This window comes from Parasteatoda tepidariorum, chromosome 9, assembly GCF_043381705.1.
Source record: "Parasteatoda tepidariorum isolate YZ-2023 chromosome 9, CAS_Ptep_4.0, whole genome shotgun sequence".
Classification (NCBI taxonomy): domain Eukaryota; kingdom Metazoa; phylum Arthropoda; class Arachnida; order Araneae; family Theridiidae; genus Parasteatoda; species Parasteatoda tepidariorum.
Window position 1 is genome coordinate 24,184,955 of NC_092212.1, and position 17,890 is coordinate 24,202,844.

General features: G+C 27.6%; 2 protein-coding genes across 5 annotated transcripts in view; one reads left to right on the forward strand and one right to left on the reverse strand.

Annotated features, from left to right (window-relative positions):
- The window catches only part of LOC107443208 (sorting nexin 33-like protein SH3PX1), a 38,181-nt gene extending 34,999 nt beyond the window's left edge, over window positions 1-3,182 (forward strand). For all 4 annotated transcript variants that reach the window (XM_043052965.2, XM_043052967.2, XM_043052968.2 and 1 more), the window contains one exon: window positions 357-3,182. In XM_043052965.2, the coding sequence (XP_042908899.1) occupies window positions 357-404 (48 nt within the window). In that variant the 3' untranslated portion in view covers window positions 405-3,182. The remainder of the gene's footprint in view (window positions 1-356) is intronic.
- An 8,141-nt stretch (window positions 3,183-11,323) lies between these two features.
- Window positions 11,324-17,873, reverse strand: LOC107443204 (uncharacterized). Its single transcript, XM_016056997.4, has 5 exons — window positions 17,576-17,873; window positions 16,052-16,243; window positions 13,094-13,288; window positions 12,687-12,769; window positions 11,324-12,151 (listed from the first exon to the last, which is right to left on the reverse strand). The coding sequence occupies exons 1-5, from the start codon at window positions 17,592-17,594 to the stop codon at window positions 12,113-12,115; spliced, it is 528 nt and encodes a 175-aa protein (XP_015912483.1). The 5' UTR covers window positions 17,595-17,873; the 3' UTR covers window positions 11,324-12,112.
- Between the last annotated feature and the right edge of the window lie 17 nt (window positions 17,874-17,890).

Below are 17,890 nucleotides of genomic sequence, written 5' to 3' on the forward strand. Positions count from 1 at the left end.
CACTTTTGCTTTATTTATTTTCTAACAAAATACTGCTCAAGTTAGGCAATTTCTTGTATTTTTTTTTCTTTAAAAATTGATGAAAAAAATGTTCTTTTATCAAAATTACTTCATTTATCTCATTCTTGAAAGTATTTTCATATAAAGTGGAGGCAAAATTTATTCAGAAAATAAGATATAGCTAAGATTAAGTTTGGTCTAATAATGTTACTTCGACCTTTAAACTTTACATAGTTAATTATTTTTGAAATTATAATGTATTCAACTAACTCATGCAAAATTTGAACACCAGTTTGACTTTAAAAGAGGTTTAGATGTGTATATGTGTGTTTATTATCTATTTTTTTTTCTTTCAGATTACTGAGCAACTTCAATCTACATTATCACAATACCAAAACTCATAATCATTCAGCAATAAAATCACATTGCGGTACATTACTATAAGTTGAAGAAAGCTGTATTTGGACAATCTACTGTGTTCTTAAAATGACCGATTTCTTACGAAGCAGATGAATTAATTGTAGTATAAATAGTAATTTATTTTTTATGTGCAGCTTTTGTGAGATGAAACAAAAAATGAGCTTATTTGTGTATTTGCATTGTACATGCCAAATAATGCATGGGTTCTTTAAATGAATTAGTTATTGCAGTTTCAATAATATGTTGTCATTAAGTTTTACTTTTGTGCCAGTCTTTTTTTTTTTATAGTTGTCAAAATTTATATAATATATGTGCATGCTTCATATTTTTAAAATAATCAATTTGCATATATTGAATGGATTATCCATGAGCTGAATATTTTTATTTACAATTTTATTTATTTAAGTGACATATGGAGTAAAAAAAAAATTGCCTTTATTTTAAATGTAGTATTTATCATAAAAATGTCCTGTTTATTTTGATTGTGGGATGACAATAATTGAGTTATATAAGAATAAAAAATTTCAAAAACTAAGTTCCAAAATTTTATACAAATTTTAAAAATTATTACAAATATTCAAATTTAGTTCGACACATTTAATATGTGTGCCATAAATGGCTATGATGTGGTACAGAAGTTTGGCAAAATTCTGTAATCTTTTCATTGCAATTTTGAGTTTGAAGGTTATTTCTATTAACTCTGTTGCAAATTTCCTTTTGAACTGCAATCTAGCTGTTATGCATCCATTAATGGATCTTGACAATGAATATGTGCTGAGCACTTTCATAAACAACCATAAAAAAGTGCACATGCACAAATAAAAATAATTCCAACATGCCTTACGTTTTAACTCTCAACAGTTCAAAAGTTATCAAGGTTTTGTTTTTCTTGTAGCTCAGTAATTGTCACATATCAAATAAATTATTTATGCTATAGATTATGAGATGTGAAGTTGAGCTTTCAACCTGTAATGATCATAGCAAATCTTTCATTTTATCTTGCTTGTTACTCATTTATGCTTTGCAATGATCTTTCACACCTAGCCAATCAAGCATATTCCAAATATTGGAAAACATAGTAAAAAGTTAGATTAACACTGGCACAGATAGATATGAAATAATAAAGCATTTTATGTATATTTAAAATTTATTCTTCAATAAAATTATTTATGTTGTTGCATGAAATGTTGTTCATTAGATTTAAAATTTGATAAAGATGCTGTACTAAATGAATATGACCAAAATGATAAAAGAAATGTATTTTAAACTTTTACAACTTGTAAACTAAATATGTGTGATCATTCTCTTACAATGAATTGTTCATAATACCAATACTGTTTTTGTATAGCTATTGTTAAATTATTTTTAAAGAAATTTATCTTCTGAGAAATTAGAAAAAGTATTATTCAAATAAAATATTTTTATATATCATGACATATTTAAATTTTGTATGTACAGTACAGAACCCGTTATCCGGAAATCAGAAAACCGGAAAACCAAAAAACCGGAACGAAATTCGATAAATTTTTCCGCAATTTTAAAAAAAAATTTTTTTTTTCCTTATAAGATTTTACGATTTTATTTTCTTTTTTGAAAGATGTACCTTACCATCATTTCAGAAATAATCATTAGTGTATTACCTCATCGTTTTTTCTTATTTTAAAGATTATTTCCAAATATTTTTTTTTTTAGTTAGGTTTAACACTAAAAAAACGGCTTTTTGTAGCGATTCAGAAAACCGGAAAAATCAGTTATCCGGAATAGCGATAGTCCCGATCGTTCCGGATAATCGGTTCTCTACTGTATTATCAGAAAAATCACAATTAGTAAAAAACTTTGTATTGAAGCAAGCTTTTAAAAAACTATTTTATTATGAAATGGATACAATTGAATTATGTAACATAAACTTAAAATTCTTTTTTTTTAATAAGGGAGATTTGTATTTATTTTTTAAAAATGAAAGGTTTAAGTACTTTTACTTTTTTAAAGTTGGTATACTTTAAAAATTTAAGATAAACTAAACATATTTTTAATCAATTTACATCACTGCTTATCTATTTAATAATACTAGTTAAGATCACTTTATTTAAATAATATAAGATTATCTTGCTTTTTCTCTGACATATAAATTAATAAGAAAAAAAAAATACTGTGATATAATTCAAGTAAATTCTTTACACATAAACCATGAGATTTTTCTTTTTTAATTTACCCTACATTTCTCTCTCATAATTTTTCATCATTTATGGGTTTTTCGTGTTATTCTTGTTTGTATATTTTATGTTTGGGACCATTCTTTATATTTACTTATGTTGCAAGTGCTGGTAACTGATTTTTCTTCTTTTTTTTGAATGGGCAAACAATATATAATTTTTATACACACATATTTATATATATTTTGCTACAATCTCATACATCATACTTAAGTATTCTCATTTGCTAGTCAAAGAGTCATATTTATATATTTTCACCAATCCATTAAATTTCTATGTTTACCTATATATGCTTTATTAATATGTTGTTTCGTCAAAGCAAATGTAATTAATATTTCTTCGTTTATAATTTCAATATAAACTTATTTTGAATTTTCTTTTGTCTAGAATAAAAAGATATCTCTTAAGTGTATAAATTAATAAAATTGATTAAGGTTAAAAAAAAAAAATTATATGCTTATGGACACTTTAGTCCAATGTAACTAGTTAAAACTTTTTAAAAAGAAACATGTATTTTTTCATATTGAATAAATGACATTTCATCACAAAGCTACAATTTATTTTTTTAATACTTCTACAACATGGCATTAGTTACATACTTGATATGCACAATATTTACTATATGTATATATAATTGTAAAAATACACAATGCACTTAATAGTTTACAAAAGCAAAATTTATATATCAACAGTTCAAAACCAACAAGTGTGCGTTACAATACATGCAATTAATCTTCACATGCATTTTATACAAATAACATTTATAAATATATGACTAGAAAATAAATATTTTGCTGTACTCAATAAAAATCTAGTAACAGATACCTCGATATGAACGGCTTATTCTGCTTTGTATTTTACTTTTATAAAGCCAAAAGATAAATATTGAAATAACTTCAAAATTTAAGTACTTATTTTTAAATAATCAAGGTTCTCACTATGAATTTTTATTACTCCGAGTCTATTTTAGAGTGGTTATCTTAAGTGCTACTGGCACCATTAAAATCTTGGACCACAGGTGTAGCAAAATATTACCATTAATTCTAAGGAAAATTTGTATTAGCTCATTCAATTTGTTAAATAGCTCAGGAGATTTAATTTGAATTAGTTCAGGATATAAAAATATAAAATTTTTTTTTTAGTTTTGTTTGCAAGCTGAATTGCTCAAAGGAAACTGGTCTTTAAGCTTTTCCCGAGTGTAGAAAAAACACAAATTTGTATTTTACTGTTTTAAAAAAACTGCAACATTCTTGCATTTATTAAACTGTGCAGCTAACTCATTATTGTACTAATTACTTTGACTACTTATCGCAAGTGGGAACACATGGAAGGTGCAAGTGGAAAGTAGGTCTTGCTTTTTTATTGGGATGCTACTTGGTATAGTTAAACTTGAATCCCAAGGATTTAGGTTTTTATTAGAATCTTTGTTCTCTTTTAATGCAACATAGTTGCAAATATTTTAACTAGAAATATAACTGTTGTACCAGCCATAAGCAAAAGATTAAATAATTATTTAAGCCCATCAACAAAAGTGCGTTTTTAGGTTTAAAAGCGAAATTATTCTGTTTCAAAAAAATAAAACATGTAGTAGATCCAACTATTCAGAGATATTTAATTAAGGCAATTTGATTTCATTAATATAGACCACATTTCAACACTCAATTTTTCCTCCTCTGTTTTCAAATCTTACTTTTTCTATCTTAAACAATTGATCTGATTAAGGAAACTTTGATTGTTGGTTATGGGTATTTGCAAAATATATGCCACGGAATTACATACTATGTCGGACATAATTTCACAGTCTTCGTGTTGCACACATAGGTTATAAAGTGCTTTGCATTTGGGGAAAAATGCAGCAGAATATATACACTAGAAATATATATGGAAGAGTGGGATGTAACGGAGTATCTTGATTCTGGCAAAATTAGTTCTGCTTTTTAGAGAACTCTGAATTACTAGGTAGGAAGAAGTATCTGCCATATCATTGAATTCATGGTGTCTGTGTAGATAAATTGTTTTATGCTGTCAATACTCTAATGTTCTTTAACTATTTCTACTTATTAGTCTATATGGTTATAAAAATCTTTTTAGTCAAGCTTATGATGAGTTTACTAAAGATTTATACTCTTAACAAACAATAAGGATTTAGTCCAGTAGTTCCATGGATCTGTTTTTTCTTCTTCTGATAACCTATGCTCTCTATGTGAGACAGAATAGAATCATCACTATATAAAACCAATTTAAAATATCAGGATAACGAACATTTAAAAAAATGTGTTACCAAAGATAGGACAGTTGTTTTGGAATGAAAAAAAAAAAAAAAACTCAAAACACGACTAAAAGAAGAAAAAAAAAGTGTATGATGAACCAATATAACAAAACAGTCTATCAAAAAAAAACCCTGAATACTTGATTAATGTTTCTTTAGATAAAAGTAACATGTGTTACTGATTTTATAAATTGTAATGATGTATTTTCTATCTAAAACCAATCCAATGTGGAAAATGATTTTGTAAGGCTCCTGAAAGCTGAAATGGTATAGTACATAACTAAACATAGTGGTACATGAATTGTACATAACTAAACAATATCTTGATTAAATCCAACAGCTTCCGGGTTGAACAGATTAGCTCCAACGGGCCTTCGAATCATATCCACTTTCCCCTAAATATTTTGCTACCCCTAAATCAAGCTTTGGATTTTTATGGGCTATATTGGTTAATAAACATAGTGTTTTATAATAGTATAAATAGAATAAAAAAAAGTCTTTGGAACAAATATGAGTTCCAAAACGTAACTGTTATAAATTACAAATTAACAATAATAAATTTTAATACCATATTATATTTTTACATAATATAGAATAATATAAGCTGTCTGTACTAATGAGCTATAATGACTTGTACAGTTAGGGTAAGTTAGTACCTCTGTTGAATGTGATAGATCAAACTATTATCAAGATTAGTTCTGATTGGTTGTTATGCAGGAAAAAAAAGGTGTAAATCGAAATTGTTATTTGCGAAGTAAGAGGTTGACTTGATCAAAAATTGAAGCCTATATTTCAAAATGTCTATTGAAAAATTAATAAATGTGTTAAGCATAGCAAAATTTAGGTGTCCTTTGAAATATTATTGTGATTGGATATGTAAGCATTTTGAAACAGTAACACTTTTGGCCCAATTAATATGTTTACTGATCTGCAAGCATTACAAACTACTAAGTTAACACCAAAAGCCCAGACGATAACTTCATGTTTAAATACTAAAGATCATTTAGCATATACAATGAAGTTAATAAATTACAGTGTTGTGTTACTTTCACAGAAAGACTTCTTATTTTACAACCAACAACTAATGGAAACCATTGAAATCTAAATAGAAATGACATAAATTTTAAATTTATTTGTTCAAAAAAGCTTAAGATAAAAACGGGTTTCAGGAGATATTTGATTTGCATACCATAAATAATTATGTTTAAAAGCTGGAAATATAGAATGGGAAAAATAATTACCTAGTTATAAAAAAATTACAGGGATATTATTTTATTATAATTTGATGAATCCTTAGATTCCAAATAATTGCAAATTTATAATAATTTTATAGAGGAATGGGCTTAACATTTCCTAGCTGACAATCTCTTCATAAGCTTCTATGGAAACAACAGAATGCAGTTATGAGTTGATATAACCAATACCAGATTTAAGCTTGGCAGGATCTCCAGATATTGAAGATAGTATATAGTAGATACACCAAGAGCAAACTGTTATAATTCTTTATAATTAAACATTTAATTAATAGCATTTGATAATATTATTTGGTTATTGAATATATTATTCACATAAAAACTTAAATATAGTTAAGAAGTATAGTGATGAAGCTGTAATGTGGAAATTTCGTAAATTGCATAACATATGAAGTTAGATTCCTTGAAGGGGAAAAAAAAGAACAGAAACACATTTTAAGCTCATTCATTACACAAAACCAAAAGACATATTTTCAGAATTGGGGCGCCCTGCAGTTATCAAGGGGTCAAAGCTACAGCCGGCCTAACATAAATCTGATCTAACTTATAGAAAGTTATATCCGGCCTTGGATATTATAACTTTCACATAAACTTCACTAAAGGTTACACCAACTTTTTCATAGTGAAATATTTTTAATAACCTAAAAAGTATTATGAGTGATTTTACTGCAAAGCTAAAGCACATCAAAGCATGCTTGGCCTGATTTAGATCAGGTGGAAAATTCAGCTTACACATGCACAATTGTTTATGATTGCTCCAGCCATCCAGAGTAAAGACAGTCAACATTAAACACGGTTTTGACTCCCCTGAAAGCTGCAATTAAAGGTCAATCAAACTCAACCATGGCGAAAACTTTTACCACAATAATGAATTTTGTTAGTTGTTTATTACGATGTCAAGTCTGCCAGTTTCCAAAATAAGGTAGTAAAGAAGTCTATTGTGTTGGAAGCTTATAAACCCACCATGACGAAAATACCCAACATGTAACAAAACCTTGGCACTCAGATCGTCATTTGAGCGTTCATTTAATAGCATGGAGATTAAACATTCAAAAAATTTCTTTTCATGTGATTGTGATGAACAATCTGCAAGTGAGTGAAGAAAAACCTTGCACCTCTACCACTCTCTTGACTCACTTAATGCAGTTTTAACAATCTCTCTACATTCCAGAAATGGCTTTCCCAGACTACTTCTTGTTTTTCCCCTCAAAAAATTACCAGGTAAGAGCATTTTGGAACACTTGACGCAGTTAAAGAGGCTAGCACCTAAACTTCAAAAGGTATTTCAGAAAAATCTTACCAAAATGTACTTTAAAGCTTAGTTGCAAGCTCTTTAAAAGCTAATATTTTATGACTAAAAATTACCCTGGAAACAATCCACTATGAGGTGTTACTTATTATGAAACCTTTTCGTGTGTCATATGATATAATAAATTAAAATTTTAGAATTGACTCGCTCGAAATTAATAAGATCTAAAGTAATTACCAAAAAAAATAAATAAATAAATAATGCAGGGTGGATAAAATTGAGATTAGACATAGAGTTATCTTAGACGCGCTTGGACCGTCACCCAAAAACATGAAAAGGAGTTAATTACCTGGGACAGAGAAATAATGAGAGCCATTTTTGGACCAATCAGAGAAGGAAGAAGTGTGGCAATGGAGATACAACGATTAAATCCAAAAGCTTTTTAAAGAAAAGAATATAATAAACCGTATGAAATCAAAAAGCATCCCATGAAGACATGGATAGATGAGGCTAAAGTATCTTGAAAATAAAAAATTGGAGAGCGAAAACATGAAACAGACGGCTTTGGAAAAAAATTATTAAAAAGGGCATAGTCAACACAAACTGTAATAACAGGGGGCAAGACATCAAATAATTGACCCGATGACTTGCACTTTAAATATATCTTTTGTCAGAATTATTAATTTATGATGTGCAAATTTTTTTGTGTAGAATGATTTAATATGCATTGCTGCAACATAACATATCACTTGTTGCTGCCATGGCTTTTTCAGAAGTCATTTCTTTGCATACACAAAAAAAAAATTTTTTTTTACAGGTTTATATGAATTACACTTATTTGGGCTTTTTTTCTTTAGGTAATACAAATACAGTTCTTGATCCCAGTACGATATCATATATGCATAAAATGGTTATTTCTTAACAAGTGAGTTGCAGATCTTTAAACTTAATTTTTCTTCAACAAATTAAAATAATCATTTCAGTTGAAGAATTATCAGTTTAACAATTCTGAGATATTACATTTGTAATACAGATAATTATAATACAGGTACATTTATGGATTGTCGATGATCAGAATATAGTAAGTCCTGAAACACTAAATCCAATTATCATATATCTTAGTCAAAATAATTAAATATACATACTATATACATAGCAAAGTCTTTAGAGAAAAAAAAAGACTTACTGTCAGTATTACAGTGGGTATATAAAAATACAGATAAATTTAATTTCAGTTTCAATGATGAAATTAAATTAAAATAAAGCAAATTACTTGCCTAGAGAGGTATTTTAAAGTTAACATTAGAGTGAATAAATAATCCCAAGAAACTGAAGCATTGAGATATAACTTGATTAAAAGACTTCATTGGCTTCAAAAATATGCTTAATGGGAATAAAAGTTGACATGTTTCAATTGCTTGTTAAGATGCACATTCTCAAGACTTTCCAGATGTGAATATTTATGTTTGGCAATGGGCACCTAATGTAGGTCACGTCTTGAGAAAGGGCGTCAATTTTTGAGTGCTTGAAACACATCCACTTTAATTTCTACCTACTTAATTTTAAAGCCAATGAAGTTTTTTAATTGAGTTTATTAGTTAAGGACTAACTGACAGTACTTCAATGAAAATAAAAAGGAGTAAAATTACTTATCTAGAAGATTATTTTAAATTAAACATTTGTTTGAACTATTGTTCAAAATTGTGAATTTTTTTTTTACATCATTTATAACTTTATTTATACAGGGTTCCCACTCTATGATGAGATTGAAATTCAAGGACTTTCCAANGCCGCCGGCAGTATTGGACAAATTCAAGGACCTATCAAGTTTTTCAAGGACCTAAGACGTTTTTCAAGCACTTTCAAGGACCTAAATTTAGCAAAAAAAAATTCAAGGACTTTCAAGGACTCTTAAGGACCGTGGGAACCCTGTTATAGGACTGATGCAATAAAAAAAGCTGAAATCATGTCTCCCCCCCTTTTTTCATTGTACGAAAAAGCGAGCTGAATTTATAATGTCACTTTTGCATCAAATGTGCTTTTAAGGAGTGAAAAGATCATTTTATAAATATTAAAAGTAGTAACATTTGTGCATGACACTAAAAAAGAAAGAAGTAGTTTTGCTATTTCAACTCGTATTTTAGAAAAATCATTAAAACAAATATAATAATGCTTCATCATTAAAAAATGCACCATGAAACATTTTATAACCCTTAAGTTAATTTAAAAAAATTCTTTAATAATTTCCTTTTTAAATAATTCATTTTACTCAACTGCAAGTTTGTAGTTAAAGTTTGAGTTAAGTAATGAATTTAAAAATAATATGACATGTTATACAACTCCACTATATTATATTAACATCGGTGATTGGGTATGCATCAAGAAATGAAAGAAAAAAATCTAGTGTAAGTTAAAGACTAATTTGAATAAGGTGAAGTTTTACTTCAGTTAATGTTTAGTATGACTATAAAAATAATAAAATACATTAAGATAAAAATCTTTATATATATATATATATATATATATATATATGTTTCACAGCGTCGGCGCATGGATTCACGAACCCGTTCAAATTGGCCAGGAGTGTCACGGACACGTGCTGCCGCTTCCGCGATCCTGGCGATAAGATCCATGTCCGATGTTACANTATATATATATATGATTGAAAAGCTACAGTAATTTTTAATATAATGTTAGTTACAGATGTATTATATAGATTTATGTATATAAAAGCAATATTTGGCACAAAACTAGAAAGAAGAAATACATTAACCTTACTAAACTCTAAAATAGAACACATTACAAATCCATGACTAACAAATGCAATATACATATCTAAAACAAAAATTAAATATTTTATACTAATATAGATAGCAAGATTTTACTAAAAAAATCAAAGGATTAAAAGATGACTTAATACTTTCACATAAGTAATATGCATACTTACACCAATGTGCTGTATATACATAAGTTATAAAAGAGTCATCAAATTTTATGTAAGCAATTTCTTAAATTTATAACATACATTTTAAATACATTCAAGCTTGTCTTTATGTTTCTTTAGAAGCATTACATTATACATATTATATTAAATACAAACATTTTATGACATATAAACATTGAAGCTAATCACATATTAAAACAATCATAAATACTATATCACTTGTAAGTTAAAAAGCTCATCAAATAAGATAAATCTAACCCTGGATGAAAAATAGTCACCCACACATCAAAAACTCAAAATACAGAAGTTGAAAACTATAAATATCACAGATTTTTAAGAAGGATAAAATACAAATGATTTCACCTCAGCATCATTTTAAAAGCCATATAGAATTGATACTGATAGAATTGGTAACAACTCAACAAAATAATAAAGAAAAATGTAAAAATAAAAAAAAGCAGTTGAGCATGACATGCTTTTTTTTTTTAAAAGAATTATTAATTTGATACTTTGGCAATGAGCAAAAACTCAATACAATATTAACCTTTTATGCAAAATATTTGAGTCTCTTTAGGTTTGTCAAGACAATAGGATCCCTGTGGCAGAATTTTTTTGGGTTTTCAGCGAAAAACCTCTATAGCAATAATATCTTTCTAAAAATAATTAAAAATCGTGAAATCAGTAACAGTAAATAAAGAAAAAAAGATCGGACGTGAAATCACACAATTAGAACACTTCAAAAAGGTGTTACTAAATGCGTGTTGCGTTTCAAGATTCGGGTGTTGTAATAAATAATATCATGTTAAAAAATCAGATTTGAAAAGCTATGTGGAAGCCAATAATAACAATAACTGCCAAGAAGAAAAAGAAATTGATAGAATCATTGAGTTAAATATTAGATATTCAAATACGTGATTTGAATTTCAAATATTGTCAGAAAGATATTGATATACATAAAAACTACGTGAGAATTAATTTTATAACTCTCGAAAACAAAACCAAAATACTACATGGATTAATGATAGTATCAGCATAAATTGAGAGCATCAAAAAGTCATTATTTAAATGCGTGATTCAAATTTTGCGGGTAGAAATAGTATCAAGTGAGAATTACCTGGAATTTTAAAAACTCCATGAAAATTTGGTAGCACAAGCAATGAAAAATTGGAAAAGTACTTTTTTTAAAATCACAAAAATATCAAAGATAACTGAGCAATAAAAGACATTATGATTTTTCTTCAAAGTAGAAATTTGTAGCAATAATTGCTGAAAAAAAGGTCAAAATGCTATTTTCTTCTTCTTCTAGAGCTTTTTTTTTTTTTATTTATTTCTAAAGCGAACTATCTCTTAAACTTTCGTAATTGAAATTTTTTTTTAAAAATCTAATTGAAATTCTAGCAGAAGTCGGTCATTATTAGAATTTTTTTAAAATCATCAAATGAGAATAGAAAAATCACGAGCATTTCCTTTCCCCACGATGAGCGATAAAAGCACCTTTTGATATGATTTCATAAAATAAAAAAATCTATCAAAAATTTCTGCTAAAGAAACATTTATACTTAAAATATTTTTCACTTCTTAAAGAAAAAAATCTTTCTGCTAGAACTCTGTAACGTTTTGGGACAATGCTACCGAGTCGCCACGATTCTGCCACAAGGAATAGGATAATTCTGGCATAAAATAATCACACGATCACATGTTTACACAGATAGCACACTTTTGTTACAAAATTAATAAACATTAATCAAGTAGTAATAAATCACATCACAGATTATCCAGTTGGACTTGAAGGTCTTGGTAGTCCTAAAATAAATTATAAATTAAGAAAATGGAATATTATATTTTAAAATAACTAAATTACTTAATTTTATTTTAAAATTAACTAAATAATTTATCTATGAAACAAATTAAAATAAAATTTCCAACTTTGGCAACAAATATATATTTAAAAAGAAATTAATTGTAAGTTTTAGGAAGAAAAAAAAAACGTCTGTTTTGGAGCTAATGGGAACATAAATGGTAATATTTTCCGAAAATTTCTTAATTTGGCACACAAGAAGAACTAAAATTGTGCAGAAATATTTCTTTTGAACAGTATGTTCAAGTAACATCTCTATAGCTGAAAACAAAGATGTGAAATCTTAAAACCTTTATTTTGATTACTTTTAATGAAGTTTTGAACAAACATTTATTTCGAAATTTAAATTAGTGCAATAAGTAAATACATGAAATATTAATTAAGTAAAATAAATATAAGATAAAAATGGGCCTATTAAGTATCAAAATTTTAGAGATAATTTTAAAATGAACTCTTTTAAAAAAGTAGTAGATAACAAACCTGATCTTTAAGAAAAAGAATTGAGCGAGATATATATAATTTCCGCATAGATCCATCAAATCTCCAAAAATGAACTGCATTACCTAAAAAAAAAAAGGAATATAGTGAGAAAAAATAAACAAGCTGAGTAAAAAATTTAAAATAGCAAGCAGTTTGAAAATTGAATTTAAACATTAAGCTGTAGTTATTGTATTCTAAAAACTTACAAACTAACTATTTAAAAAAAATAATAAAGATTCTAACTAATAAAAAACACTGTCGGAAAACAAACAAATAAATTAAACAAAAGGTACAATTTGCAAAATAAATAAATAAAATACATTGACAGTAGATATTATTCATTTTAATGATTGAATATGAAATGATTTAATAAATCTCCTGCTGTCACAAATACATACTCAACTTACCAGGTTTAGCACCAACATAATTCCCTTTTTCATCTGCTAAAAAAAATTGATCATTTTCAAAGCTGATTTGTTCAATATTCTGAGTATTGATCATAATATCTTCACGCAGAGGTAAGTACATAGTACAACCTTTTGGCTTCCAGTCTTCTGTATGATATATATAACAGTTGTGTCTGATAGATAAGAAGTTTTTTGCTAAAAAGTGAAAAAGTAAGATAAGTACTTAGGAGAAAAAAAAAGGTCAATAATTTTAATAAAATATTAGATTAATATGTTAGTTGTTATACGCAATAGGAACATTTGATGAGTTATAAGCTCTTGGAGCATTTTTTGCAAACATGGTGAACTCCAACATGCTCTAAAAGCATTTCTTGTGTATTCATTCCTACTACAGATAAGATGGATCCATTTACTGAAAAAAAGGTCTTTGGCGGGCTAAGGCTCATAAAATACTCATAACATTATTACTGTCGTAATCTCTTGAGTATTATCCGCAGTGGTGTATAATCTGCAAGTGCAACTTTCAGTCCTGATGGGGAGAGGGGATTACAGCAGATAATTCACACCACTGTATAATCCGCGTTTGACAGGAGAAATAATGAGTTCATAAGCTTCTCCCACTAGTAGAATATACGTCATACATAGGCGGATCTGTATTATATATGAAGCATCAGCAGCAAAACGAACGAGAAAACATGGTATCCTGCTTATGGGGCATTCACAGTAGAGGAAGAAGAATTTGCAAGTGCAAATTTGCAGATACGAACGAGAATCTGATTAGTGAGTTTTTGTGTGTATATTTCACAAATAAGGCTATTGTTTGATCCTCCAAATTCAAACATTCGAATTTTTCGTATACAGCGTGAATAGTGCCTAACATTTTTATGGATGACGAAAGTCAATAGGAAACACCCGATGTCTGATGTACAGAAGATAATTTTGAAGATATAAACAGAGACGGTTTTAATGTTTTTTTTACAGGTAATCGATGGATTATATGCAGGAAATTATAGTACTTCAAACAAAGGTTTGGTTTAGTAATAAAAATATAAAATATCATATGGTAAAAAGAAAAATAACAGTAATCTGCTTCTTTAAAAGTACATATGTATCATATCTGCATACAATTTGGTAGGGAATCAAAAATGAGTTCACCTTAAAAAAAATTCACATTAAGCGTGTTGACGTTAATGAAGTTTGACTGTATATGCACCTGGTAGTTTAACTTCTCTAGCACGCCAGTGGAGGCTGCAGATTATCAGACCATCTTTTAGATAATTTTTCATCTCAGATTTAATATAAGTCTAAAATATTACTGAGAGGAGAAAAATAATTTTAAATTACATAAACTCAATTGCTACTTGTTTCAGTTTTTTAACAAAATTTCTTCTCTAATCTGCAGATATATAAGCAAAAGGAAAGAGAAGACTTTCAGTAATTCGTAATATTGTTCTTTAATAAACTGTAATTTTAAAAATTAATTCATACTTCCCTATAATTTTAATTGTTCGCTTATAATAGATTGCATGAAGACTTGTTCATTTCAGTTATTCTATTCTATTCAAAGTGTATAAAACATTTTGATTGAAATAAATTCTTTTATGTATATCTACCTTATCAGTACTAATTTTGCTGATATGCTGGGGCAGAGATGGGCAAACTTTTTTGGTCAAGGGCGAAAAAATAAAGAAAAAAAGTTTGGTGGGCCAAGTAAAAACTTCTAAAATAGAAAAACGATCTGCAAGTTTTAATTGAAATATTTAATGAGATGAATGAAATTGTGATTTCATTTTTAAAAGAAGTTTATATTGAGGTTCCAAGTGAGATGTACTTATTTTATTGCTCAAAGCTAAATGTTTGTCTGTTAGTCTAGTTCTGAAATGATTTTTTCTAAGGTTTATAGTTGAAAACACTTGTTGTATATATAAGATGAAGCAAACATAACACTGATTTTCTGGACATGAATATTAAATTTGAGAAACTAGCTTTTGGTAATGATTTGTAAAACTCTAACTATGGCATATTTAGAAACAACTGCTTCAGATGACGCCAATTTACGGCTATTCTATAAAGAGCTTTTGCTTTCAACATTCTACCAATTGAAGCTGCATATTACCATCAATTTATGTTTTGTAGAACAACAATAGAGAAAGTAAAAAGGTCATCAATACTTTGTTAAAAAAGAAGGAATAAAAATAGCTTTAAACAAAGTAGACAAGAAAATGGATGTATGTTATTTATATTCATCACAGATCGTCAAGGCAAAATTTTATCCGATTTTTGATTTTATTAAACTGTGGCCCGCGGATTAATTTGAAATCATTAAGATTGTGCTGTAGACTGACTCTGTAAATTATGCTACCAGCATGCATATATATATATATACAGTAGACGCCGCTTAATGTGATCACGGTTAATGTTATCAAACATTTAATGTTATCAAAATCGCTTAGTCCCGTCCGCTTAGATCAAAATACACTGCTGGACAATTGCTAAGGACGGATCATAAATTGCAATGTAGCATAACATTAAGCGAGACATGAGGCCTAGTAGGATAAAATATAGTTGCCACACTGTTCAGACATTAGAATAAAGAATATTCATTGTTCTGGAAAGTACAAAAGCTATGAAACATCTGAAAGAAAAAAAANTTTTTTTTTTTGTTTATTGTAATCAATCGGTTATTGTTATCAAATCATGTTCGTCCCGATGTGATCACATTAAGCGGCGTCTACTGTATATATATATATATACTTTTTGATTGTGTGCACAGTTTATTTACTACAATTACTATTTTTTTCATTTCACTCTGGTTCTTAACTATTTTATAAGAAAAATCAACTATAAGCTATAATAAGAATTTTCAGTGAATAGCAAAAGGTAAACAAATACCCTAAATAAAAAAGTTTGCTGAAAAAATTTAAAAATAAATTCAAATCAATTTGTGTGGTTACTCACTTCTAGAAAAATTTCTATTGTCAGTAGATAGGTAATTACTTAATTTGGATGTTGAATACATCCCAACAGAGTAATCTTCAGTTCTGGGACGTTTGAAACTAGTTTGTTGATGGTATGGTGAATTGGCATTATCTCCATTAGTAGGAACTTCACTGTCAGTCGTCAATACAGGAAGATTATAGTTATACTTTTCTGAAAAATAATTACAAAAATTTAACCCTTATTTGTTCACATAGTTTTGAAGAAAAAAAACAGTCATAAAAGTGCCTATTTTTTATACTACAAAATTATAAAAAACAAAGTGCATGTACAACATAAAAAATTCATTTTCAATTATTAACTAACACCTTTGATAAGTGCTGACATCTAGTTTAAAATAGAACTATCATTAAACACATTACAAATAGTCTGGTACTACCATTTGATACATAAATTGAGAAATAAACATGATTTTGGGCATAAATGAATTGTTTTAATCGCTTGGGCACGTTACTTTAGAACATTTCAGACGAAAAATATGAGACATAAATAGAGTATGAAACTTCAGCCCATCATTTTGACATGAGGGAGGAGATGATTCATGGGTGTCGTGGGCGGACGGAATTGTTGGTATTTGTCCCCCTCAATACTTTAAACAAATACACAAAACTTTCACGAATCATCATCAATTTAATATTCTGAAAAGTAAAATAAAAAAAAGAGATTAATTTTTTTGCAGATGGTATTCGTCCCTTAAATACTTTGAACAAATAAAGAAAACTTTCATGAATCATCATCAATTTAAACTCCTGAAAAGTAAAATCAAGAAAGAGATTAATTTTTTTACAGATATTCAGCTGATTTCAGAATTGTTAGAAATGCATGAAATTCAGAGAACTAATGTGACTGTGTATTTTAATTTCATCCCTCACAAAAAATAAACAGCAGCAATGCTCATGAAACAGTTAAAATCATTAAAATTTTTACATGATATAATTTTATGCATCAATTAACTAAATTAGTATTATTGTCCATAATTCTGAAAATATTCAATTTTGAAATTTTTTGAAGAAATTAAAAACTGTACAGAAACGTGGTGAATAAAATTTTTTAGGAGTTGAAAAGATCTCCATTTTAAAAATTTTCTGACAATACATCTACAATGATTAAATTTCTTATATATTAATCAAAGTTTTTCCCCTTTTAAGAGAACTATTTTTGAGGAGAAAATATAAAGGAATTTCGGAAGTTTGGTTGCAAATTATTTAAGGAATATTATTTATAGCGTAGTAACTGAGTAAAATAAATAATAAAATATAGCAGAAAATGCATAGAATTTTAAACTTGATAAATTTTAAGACATAATACGTGCATTATATCGAAGTTTTTAATCAAATCTGGAGACATTATTAAGAATTAGTTCAGAAATTTCAAATTTTAACAAACGTAACCTATGACCTTTTCTAAACTAAGATTCTGAAAGTAAATAACTTATATGACTTCTTTAGAACAAATAATAATATGAGATTTCCGTATCAATCTTACCCAAGTTTTCTAAGCTCATGACAAGTTATATAATCAAGAGTACTTAAGATGATTGTTCAGATGTTTTCGATTCAAATCCAGCAGCTCCTAATGTGGTGTAAAGCACCCATTCAAAATCAAAACAAAAACAACTAGTATTAAGTTAAGGTTTTGATTATGTTATTTTATTTTCTGATATTTTTCTAAAACAAGGTGAGACTAAAAAGTTTCCAAATTTTCACGTTAGATAAATTTCTATTTAAATTTTAAGCATTTTGTTAAATAATTTTTATTCCTAAAAATATGCTTACTCATTTATAAAATTTTTTTTATTAT

Excerpts from the sequence above, each read along its gene's own strand:
- LOC107443204 (XM_016056997.4), bottom strand. Across the intron at positions 13,289-16,051 it reads CAATAGAAATTTTTCTAGAA|CAAAAAACTTCTTATCTATC; the intron begins GTGAGTAACCAC and ends TTCACTTTTTAG. Across the intron at positions 12,152-12,686 it reads TTCTTTTTCTTAAAGATCAG|GACTACCAAGACCTTCAAGT; the intron begins GTTTGTTATCTA and ends AATTTATTTTAG.